Consider the following 10,772-nt stretch of genomic DNA (forward strand, 5'->3'; position numbering starts at 1 on the left):
GGCCCGTGTTCACACTGCATTTCGGAGCAGGCTGTTGTGGTCCTGCATTGCTTGGGCCATCAAAGAAAGCTTGGTGACCCTTGGGATGAATTTGCAGGCAGGGGGAACTGCCATTAGTAGAGCACAATTACAGCAAAGTAATAGGTATCTTGTGGGGTTTGCTTATCTTGCATGAGGGCCAGGTTTGTACTCTGTCTGCAAAATGACTTGTCCCTCCACATTTGCTAGTGTAGAAGCACAGGACCCCCGTGAATGTGGGGAAACCACAAATAACAAAAAAAAACCCAGTTTTTACTGAAAACCTTCTTAGGAATCTCTAGGTCCTCCAATGCAACTCTGTGGTCAATATCTGCCAGACATTGACCATAGATTGCACTGAGGAGTGAAAATTAAATGGCTAGTGGGGTGTTCCCAGCCTTGGGTCCTCAGCATTTTAGACTTCAACTCCCAGATCCCTGTCATTTGGGCAATCTGGCTCGGATTTCTGGAGTTGAAGTCCAAAACTTAGGAGAGCCCAAAGGTTGAGCACACTGGTCTAGGTTAAAGCTGACATAGGGTTTTCACTGGAGGAACTCGATATTCCTAGAGATTAGGCTTTGGGTGAGACATCTATACCCTCCCCAACACTCCTCCAGGAAGACCACTCCAGCCTGAAGCCAGAAGCCAGAGCCGCAGCTAGCTTCCCCACACCTTGGGACTCCTCAAGCAGAGCTGGCGGCGGCGCGCTTGTGGCTGAGGGAGGTTGTGGACACAGTGGGTTCCCTTGAGGGCCCAGGGAGCACCACACCCTCCCAATTCAGTGGCTTTGATCTCTCACCATCGCACCTGAGGCTGGAATGTGGTGGGGGCGGCCCTTGGAGTTGTGCTGGGGAAGGGAGGTATGGTTGGGTAGAGGAAAAAATGTTACAAAAGAAGACGGGATCACTGTCTGAAGCTCCCGTCTTCAGTTCCCTCTGTTCCCAAGAAAAATGGCTTGGGAGAGCAGACAACCATTCCACAGAACCTCACTCTGTTCCTTTGCTATGCTAGGTCGGTAAAAAAACAAGACCAATCATCCAGGATCTTCTCCTGGATGAAAGACGCCGACCTGGCTTGTTCACAGAGACTGGCTGGGGAGGATAGCACTGCCATATGGGCGCAGGCCTCCAGCTGGGTACTCTGTCAGTGAGCAGGTGAGAGGAAGTGGCGGGGGGCGGAGTGGCTCTAGTCTATAAGACCATCTGACCTGGCAGGATACCTGTCCGGAACACACGTCCATTTTGAGTGATGTACCTTAGCCTGAAGACCAGGGATAGTTTGGGGATTTTGGCTGTCTACCGGCCACCCCGTTGTCTAGCAGACCTCCCCTGGACGCTGACACAGCTGGTCTCTGCCGTTGTTGGAGACCCCGACTTTTAGTTTTGGGGGACTTCAAACATCCCGCTCGAGACCAGTTTAACAGGTGCGGTTCAGGAGTTCATGTGGGACCATGACAAACATGGGCCTATCCAATTGGTCAACAGGGCCCACACATTGTGCAGGTCATACATCGATGCAGTCTTCAGTACAGAACAGGATATCCGTGGGCGGAGGTGGTAAGTACCTCTGGATTGTCATGGACGGATCATTCCTGGTCAAGACGAAACTTAGAGCCAATACCGCCCACGGGGTGGCGGATACAATTGAATGGTCCGCCTCGAAGGCTGTGGAGCCCATTGGATTCAGAACGCCTTAGAGGGTTTAATGGTTGGGATGCCGGTGATCCTGTCGATGCTCTGGTCAACTGGAACACCGATCTTACCAGGGCTATCGACACGATCGCTCCCAAGCGCCCTTGCCATCGCCCCAAATCGGAGGCCCTGGTTCACACCAGAGCTGAGGAAGATGAAGCGGTTTGGAAGACGGCTAGAGCGCAGGTGGCGGAAGACTCGACTTTATCCGACAGAACTCGCCATAGGAACTTCCTATCGGGAGGCAATACATGCACGAAGAGAGCCTCTCCTTGCACGTATTGCGTCTGCAGAGTCCCGTCACGCAGAGCTGTTTAAGGTGGTGAGGGAAATGAGCAGGTGCCCCTGCGCCAAATCCCTTACTTAACCCGAGCGGCTGCTGTGTGACGCGTTTAAAACTTCTTTGCAGACAAAATCTCTCAGATAAGAGCCGACCTAGAGATGCCACATTGGACAGAGTCGACAGGTGAGGCGTCCAGTGACTCCGCCGATGTAGTTATACTGGATCAGTTCCAATCTGTGAGTACTGATGACCTGGACAGCTGCTGGTAAGGTGAGGAAGACAACTTGCCCTCTCGACCCTTGCCCATCATGGGCTGGCCGTCCAGGGGGGGGATGCACTGATGAGATTCCTTACGGATATCATCGGTGCATCCTTCAGAAGGACTTTCCATCTTGTTTAAAGGAAGCGGTGGTTAGGCCGCTCCTGAAAAAAACCTCCCTAGACCCCTGGTATGAGGAATTATAGGCCAGTGTCATTGCTGCACTTTTTGCAAGTGATCGAGGGGGGTTGCCCTTCAGCTCCAAGCTGCTTGGTTGAAAACGTTATCTAGACCCATTTCAAACCGGCTTTAGGAACAGGTTTGGGGTTGAGACTGCCATGGTTGCCTTGACCGACGATTTGCGTCTGAGCATTGACAGGGGGAGTGTGACCCTGTTGGTGCTCTTAGACCTCTCAGCAGCTTTCGATACTAGATCACGACTCACCTCTTAGACCGCCTGAGGGGGTTAGGTATCGGGGGCACTGCCTTGCAGTGGTTCCGGTCCTTCCTCTGGGCAGGTCTCAGAGGGTGCTACTCGGGGACTGTAGCTCCAGTAAGAGGAAATTTCATTTGTGGGGTTCTCCATGGGGGCTATTTTGTCCCGATGTTTATTTAACCTCTTATGAAGCCGCTGGGTGAGTAATCGGAGTCATGGTGCTGGGTGTTATCAGTACGCTTATGAACCCAAATCTATTTCTCTGTATCTCGTTCGTCGGCCTGAATTCTGATGGCATCTCTTCTCTCAATGTGTTTCAGGCGGTGGTATAATGGGCTGGATGAGGAAAAACCAGATTGAAACTGAATCCAGACAAGACGGAGGTGCTCATGGTAGCGGCCCCGAAACCAAGAATTGGGTTGCAACCTCCCTCTGGATGGGGTCACACTCTCCTCCAGCGACTGTGTTCGCGTTGGGGGTGCTCCTTGACTCGTCGCTCCTGATGACAAAATCAGGTAAATGCGACGGTCAGGAGTGCCTTTTATCAGCTTCGGCTGATACGCAGCTGCGCCTTTTCTGGAAGTAAGGGATCTCGAGACGGTTGTGCACGCGCTAGTAACCACACGCCTTGACTTCTGTAATGCACTCTACATGGGCTACCCTGTGCTTGACTGGGAAATTACAGCTGGTTCAAAACATGGCAGCCAGGCTTGTTCAGGAACATCTAGGAGGGACCACATTACTCCGGTTTTGAGGTCCCTCCACTGGCTGCCTATCAGCTTCCGGGCCCAGTATACAAGGTGTTGGTTATCACCTTTAAAGCCCTAAATGGCTTGGGTCCAGCTATCTCAGGGACCGCTCCTTGTACAATCCTCCCCCGCTCTCCGGTCCTCTGGGAGGAACTTACTGCAGCCTCTAAAATCTAGGCTTGCGGCGACCTCCCGGGGGGCGTTTCTGCTGTCGCCCCCAAACTCTGGACGACCGCCAGATGAGATCCGTCAGATACTCATTAGCAGCTTTAAAAAAGCGGTCAGATGGATCTCTTCCGGCAGCCTTTCCAGATTAACCATCCCGGCCTGGGCTCCCTGATCCCCTCTTTCCTCTCGTGGCCCCATCTTCAGTGATTGTTGAGGATCTCCAAGGGACTCAGGGTTTTAATTGCTGTTTTTATGCTTGAGTTGTGTTTTTAATATGTTATACTGTTTAATATGTCTTAAGGGGGGGAGGGATAAAGTGTTTTTAATTGTTATATTTTATATTTTACTGTGTTTCAACCGCCCGGATTGGTTGTCCAGAGGGCGGTATACAAATAAATATATTATTATTATTTCTTATTATATTATTTATTACATATTAGTAAAATCTCTGAATAATGAAGTCGCAAAAGCTGAGCCGCAAATTTGGAGGGATTGGTGTACAAGGGAGAGTTGGGAAACCCTGAACTATAATTGTGGGGAGGACAAACAGAGAAAGGGAAATAAATGCAAAATGGTTAATATTAATAATAATAATATTTATTTGTATCCCGCCTCTCCCTGTATTGGATTGAGACGGGTAACAACAAACATTAAAAAACAATAAAGATAGAAACCACAACAAGCCCAAGTAAAAAAAAAAAAACCACAAAATAGCAAAAACATATAAAATCCAATTCCCTATCTCCCTCCCACCTTAAAATAGCGTTAAAAACAACAATTCCCAATAACTGTACCCATAGGTGTCAATGAGGCCCATAGACTACACTTTACCCCGGATCAGGAACCGATTCTTGCATGTGAAGTTCATATTCGCTCCAAATCCCCCAACAAGCGAATCAGAGGCTTGCACACCCCGTTCCGTGGCAAATGCCCCTTAGTGTGGGTCATTTAAAATCGGGGCAAAAGCCATCTCTTTGAAAAAACCCCGGGTTTGCCTGAATATGATCATGATCGGGGCCATGATCAGGGGATTTAGGTCAGAGGGAGGGCAGAGCATCCTCCCTTCATCGGAGAAGGAGGAGGGAGGAGGAAAGACGTGAAGGGTAGGAGGCAAAAAGGGGGAATCTGATAGGAGGCAGGGGGTGACAGGAGGCAAAAGGGGGGAATTGGGGTTACAGGACGCAAAGGGTGACAGGAGGCACAAAAGGGGGGATTGGGGTGACTGATGAGGGCTGCAAAGGGCTGTCATAGGAAGGGGGGGGGCGGGGGGAATGGAGAAAGTGACAGAGGAGAGGAGGAGAGGAGCGCAGGAAGAAGGGCATGGAGGGCATTGTCTTAACGAAGCAGGAGGAGGATGAAGGAGCCGGGGGAAGGGTCAGTTCAGGGCACTCAGAGGGGGGGAGGGTTGGAAGGGAGAGGGGGGGAGGAGGAGGATTGCCAAGGGAAATTGGGCTGCGGGGCCAAGCTGGAGGGGGGATGGGGGAAATCAGGCTGTGGGAAGGACACCTCTCTCTCTTATTTTTTTTATTTTTCATTTTTGGCAGTCTATGCGCATTACGAAGGAGGAAGGGTCAGTTCAGGGCAGCTCAGAGGGAGGCACGAACGCAGCTCGCACCAGCACCCCCCCCCTTTTTTTATTTTTAATTGGGTGACATAGAATGTGTGTGTGCTTGCTTGTGCTTCTTTCATTTCCTCTGGCTCCTGGAACTTAAGAGCTTTTTTTATTTATTATTATTATTATTTATTAGTGTTATATGCGGGTGTGCTACGTCAGAATGACTGAGCTACATTTCCCTTCATTCCAGTTGATTCCATGGGTCTACTTTAGTTGAAATGACAGGTCACTCTCTCTCGCCTCAGTGGAAGGCAATGGCAAATCTCTCTGAAGAGAACGAAAGCAGGAGGAAAGGGTCAGGTCAGGCAGGTCAAAGGCACAAGTCAAAAGGCAGGGCGCAAACGGAGCTCACACAGGGCACCTCCCCCCTTTTATATATTTTTTAAAATTATTTTCGGCAAAAATGTGCATGTTTTTTTTCTTGAGGCAGATATATAGATAGATAGAAGGTGGGTAGCTGCTGCTGGTTCACTTTCCCTTTCATTTCCTCACTTCTAGCAAAGGGGAAATATTGCACACACACACAAGAGGGTTTTAATTTGACAGAATCTGCACATAGAGGTGCCTTTAAAAAAACGGAGGGGGGAAGGACACTTCCGATGGACCAATGGGTGCAGGATCGTCACCTAAGGCAATTGCGGAACTAAATTTGATTGACAGAAAAGGTGCCTTCAATTTAACCCACTTTCTCTGAGAGGCCATTCAGGGTTAAAATACCCTGATTGGAAGTCAGCACTTGCTTCCAGAAGGATTTGGGGAGAAGGAAATTGAACCTTCCCAGTTCCTTCCAGCGCAAATAGCTCAGTGTGAATAGGCCCAATAAAATCAAGCACAATCACAGTCCAGTGGGAACAGCTATAAAAATGGAGAGTGAACATTTCAAAGAGGTTATGGATGAGAGAATGGATACCAGAGTGTCCAACGTGATATTCAGCGTAACACCAGCCCAGATGGAAGGGCTGCAGGGAAGGAGTTCCTGTCATCCCTATGAGGGTTTGCCTGTTGTGCCGGGAGAGCAAGTGGGGGTAGTGGTTGGAGCACTGCACTACAGAACTCTGGAAAACCAGGGTTCAAATCCCTTCCTTCATGGAAATCCCTTGCCCAGCTGTCTCCTCCCCGAACTAGCAGAGATGATCTTGGATGCGGTTCTGGTGGCACCTGAAGACTCACATGGAGGGATGCATCATCTATGAATGGATGAGGCCAACTTGGGAGACCTTAGCTTTGGTGACCATCATGAGGCTGCCTCAGTCCATTGCTGGGGTGAGGTGTTACCAGGATGTCACCTAATATGTCACCCAGATATACTTCTCCACATCTCAGTCTACAGCTTTGACTAAAGATGGCATTTCTCTTCTCCATGAATGTCTTGTTAATGGACTGGATGACGGAAAACAGATTAAAACCGAATCCAGACAAAACTGTTTGGAGAGTTACTCTCTTCCCTTTCCAGGGATCGTATTCAGCAATGGAGAGAAATGGAAGCAGCTCCGGCGCTTCGCCCTGACCACCCTCCGCAATTTTGGGATGGGGAAGAAAAGCATTGAGGAGAGGATCCAGGAGGAAGCCCAGTATCTCCTGGAAAAGCTGCAGGACACAAAAAGTAGGTAGATTGAGTCCATCATCCCCATGGGCTTCTTCCTGTGACTTTCCTCCAAGGAAGAAGTCCAGTATCCTTTGGAACAATAACAAAACACAAACAGTGTGTGGCTATTCTCCTCCTGACTTTCCAGCAGATTCCTCCCTGTCTTCCTTCCCTTCGTGGCATAAGGCCTGAGACTCAAACTCTTGCAAGCCTTCTGTCAATGGTCCTCTCATAGGGAGACCTGGGCAATTCTGGTATTCCTACACCAGAATCTTTAAATTATATTTGAGTCCAATAAATAAATCAATAAATCCTCTAAATACAGAGGAATTCCATCCTCTCGAGAACCAGTATGGAGTAGTGGTTAGAGCACTGAACTCTGGAGACCAAGATTTAAATCCCGACTCAGGCATACAAAACCACTGGGCAACCTTTGGCAAGCCACAGTCTCTCCGCCTCAAAAGAAGGCAAAGGGAACCCCCCTCTGAAGAAATCTTGCCAGTAAACCCTATGGTTGGTCATAAGTCATAAACGAGTTCAAGGCACGCAACAGGACTCTACAAGGGGCCCTTACTCCTAGTTGGAAATGTAGCATGGGGGTATGTCTCAGGGATGAAGGGATGGAGTACACATGGAAGAGGACAATATCTCCCATAGAAAATGGATCTGTTTCCCCCAGTTTTCTGGAAGGATGAGCCAGACAAGGCAAACACAGTCAGTATAGGCTGACATAGGGGCTGGACAGATTGGTGGAAAGGGGTGGTAAGATGCCACCCCTTTCTGCCCCAGATGGAGACCACAGCAACCAAACACCATGCCCTCTGGGAGGCCTAAAAATAACCCACACCTCAGCAGGTTCTTTTTAGGCCATGCGCAGAGCACCATTGACGCACTCGCATGCCATGATGACGTCCATGCGGTCCGGCATGTTTGGGTGCTCCGCTGCATGGACATCATCATGGCACGCCCTGTATGGATGGGCACTTACCATGATGGTGGCCAGGGTGTGCGGTAGGGTTGCTGAGCATGTAAACACTCAGCCCGTGGGCACCCCTAGTTCAGGCCCAGGCCAGCACAAAGCACCTGTCTGTACAGGCCCATAGTTTCCAGCCTAATCCAGACTCGATTATTATTCTGTTCACTAGCTGCATTGGCATTTTCCTCCTTTAAGCAGAGGCTGGATGGCCATCTCTTGGGGATGCTTTGATTGAGAGTTCCTGCATGGCAGAATAAAGGGGTTGGACTGGGTGGCCCTTGTGGCCTCTTCCAACTCTAGGATTCTATGAATCTATGGTTGCCTAAAACCTGCACTAGAGCAAGGCAATAGTAGATGTGACCTCCTGTCCCATGAGTCCCAGAATCTTTCCAGGAGGCTCTGCAAGAGAGTTCAAGGATGGAGAGGAAGTTGAGGACAGACTGAGGGGGAGAAGGGTAAACTTTCCCTGAATAACTCCCTTGTGTTCTTCTCACCGCTATGGAGATGGGAAATGAGCCACTCTTCAGCTTCCTTGATTTGGTTTTCACCCCATAAAAGTCACAGGGATTGATCGTGACAAATTGGAGCATGTCCAAAGGAGGGCGACCAAAAGGGTGAAGTGTCTGGAAACCATGCCTTATGAAGAGAGACTTAGGCGTGGTACATACCAACACGAAACGGAGGGCTGGCGGCACCAGTTTTCTTCCGAAGGGACGCCACAGCAGCCAAACCGCGCAGCATCCCTCTGCAGTAAAAAGAACCTGGAAAAACCGTTGGCACACCGGTGACGTAAGCGACACCAGCGACATTTGTATGCTGCGTGTCACTTACGTCATCATCTGTCCCGGGCCATAGGGAGCGAGGATGTTTAGCCTGGAGAAGAGACAGTCAAGAGGTGATATGATAGCCTTGTTTAAATATTGGAAAGGGGATGTTTAGCCAGAAATGAGACAATTAAGAAGTGATATGAGAGCCCTGTTTAAGTATCTCAAGGGATTTCATATTGAGGATGGAGCAAGCTTGTTTTCTGCTGCTCCAGAGAATAGGACCCAATGGAGCAATGGATGCAAGCTGCAGGAAAAGAGATTCCAGCTCAACATGAGGAGGAACTTCCTGAGAGTAAGAGCTATTTGAACACAAATCTCTCAGAATATAGTGGCGTCTCCTTCCTTGGAGGTCTTTAAACAGAGGCTGGATGGTCATCTGTCGGGGATGCTTCATTGTGATTTCCTGCATGGCTGAAGGGAGTTGGGCTGGATGGTCTTTGGGGTCTCTTCCAACTCTAGGATCCCTTTGGTCTCAGTTGTGTGGAGAGGTTCGCACCACAGCCCAAGGGACCTCATATCCTTTGTGTGGAACCATAGTGTTGACTCTTCAAGGGATGGTCTGGTGTCATCCGACCACATGCTGTGAGGGGATGCTGGGCCCCATCAGCTAAAGGGCTGGATGCTTTCATAGAATCACAGAACTGGAGGAGACCCCAAGGCCCATCCAGTCCAACCCCATTCAGCCATGCTGGAACTCACAATCAAAGCATCCCCAACAGATGGCCATCCAGCCTCTGCTTAAAGACCTCAAAGAAGGAGACGCCATCATCCTCAATGGCATTGCCTTCCACTGTCGAACATCCCTTAGTTCCTCCTAATGTTGAGGTGGAATCTCTTTTCCTGCAGCTTACATCCATTGCTACATTGTGTCCTAAACAAGCTTGCTCCATCCTCAATATGAAATCCCTTGAAATAATTAAACAGGTCTATCATATCACTTCTTCATTGTTTCTTATCTGGCTAAATATACCCAGCTCCTTTCTTCTGCTGTAGGCAACCTCTATGGATGGATGTACCCCCAAGAAAGCTGACAGCAGTGATGGGATGACAGTGTTAGGATTGAACAAAGTCTTGGTGAGGCCTGAAAATGGAGCCAGTTCAAGCTCAAGAAGGTTTTTGTGTGTGTTTGGTCCTTCCAGAGCAGCCCTTCGACCCCACCTTCCTTCTCAACTGTGCAACTTCCAATATCATCTGCTCCATTGTCTTTGGAAAACACTTTGACTATGATGACAAGAAGTTTCTAGCAATGATGAACATACTGAATGACGACTTTAAGATTTTCAGCTCTCCTTGGGGTCAGGTAGGCCCTTTGTCTTCTGGTCAAAAATGCACTCCTATGTGAAAATTTTGTTTCTCAACTGCATGCAGTGCCTCCCTGCATCTAAATGACTGTAGTACAGAAGAGAACAGAATGGTAACCAGAGGTTTGCAAGGTACATTTAGGCAATGGAGGAGACATAGGAGGGGTTGGAGACACAATGAGTCTTTGGGAAGTGGGGAGCATGGGAAGATCACATGTACACTTATCCCTCCATATTCGCTAGGGTTAGGGGCACAAGACCACCATGAATATGAAGGACCCACAAATAACTAAAACACCATGGTTTTACCTGAGAGGACACCTCTCTAGGAATCTCCTCCAGGACAACTCTGTGGCCACCGTCCGACAGACACTGACCATAGAACTGCGCTGGAAGAGCTACAAAGGCCTAGTAGAGTGTCCTCTCTAGGAATCTCTAGGTCCTCCAGGGAAACTTTGTGGTCAACATCTGACAGACACGGACCATAGAACTGCACTGGAGGAGCTACAAAGGCCTAGTAGAGTGTTCTCTCTAGGAACCTCTAGGTCCTCCAGGACAACTCTGTGGTCAGCATCCGACAGACACTGACCATAGAACTGCGCTGGAGGAGCTACAAAGGCCTAGTAGAGTGTCCTCTCTAGGAATCTCTAGGTCCTCCAGGGCAACTCTGTGGCCAATGTCCAACAGACACTGACCATAGAACTGCGCTGGAGGAGCTACAAAGGCCTAGTATAGTATCCTCTCTAGAAATCTCTAGGTCCTCCAGGACAACTCTGTGGCCAACGTCCAATAGACACTGACCACAAAACTGCGCTGAAGGAGCTACAAAGGCCTAGTAGACTGTCCTCTCTAGGAATCTCTAGG

General features: G+C 49.3%; 1 protein-coding gene across 2 annotated transcripts in view; it reads left to right on the forward strand.

Moving 5' to 3' along the window:
* Positions 1 to 82: 82 nt before the first annotated feature.
* The window catches only part of LOC121918807 (cytochrome P450 2C29-like), a 33,351-nt gene continuing 22,661 nt past the window's right edge, over positions 83 to 10,772 (forward strand). The window contains exons 1-3 of one of the 2 annotated variants that reach the window (XM_042444800.1): positions 83 to 144; positions 6,673 to 6,822; positions 9,747 to 9,907. In XM_042444800.1, the coding sequence (XP_042300734.1) occupies positions 6,747 to 6,822; positions 9,747 to 9,907 (237 nt within the window). In that variant the 5' untranslated portion in view covers positions 83 to 144; positions 6,673 to 6,746. Of the gene's footprint in view, positions 145 to 5,650; positions 6,823 to 9,746; positions 9,908 to 10,772 lie in introns of those variants that run through there. The other variant, XM_042444793.1, reaches the window with a different exon arrangement.

This window comes from Sceloporus undulatus, chromosome 1 (assembly GCF_019175285.1).
Source record: "Sceloporus undulatus isolate JIND9_A2432 ecotype Alabama chromosome 1, SceUnd_v1.1, whole genome shotgun sequence".
Lineage (NCBI taxonomy): Eukaryota > Metazoa > Chordata > Lepidosauria > Squamata > Phrynosomatidae > Sceloporus > Sceloporus undulatus.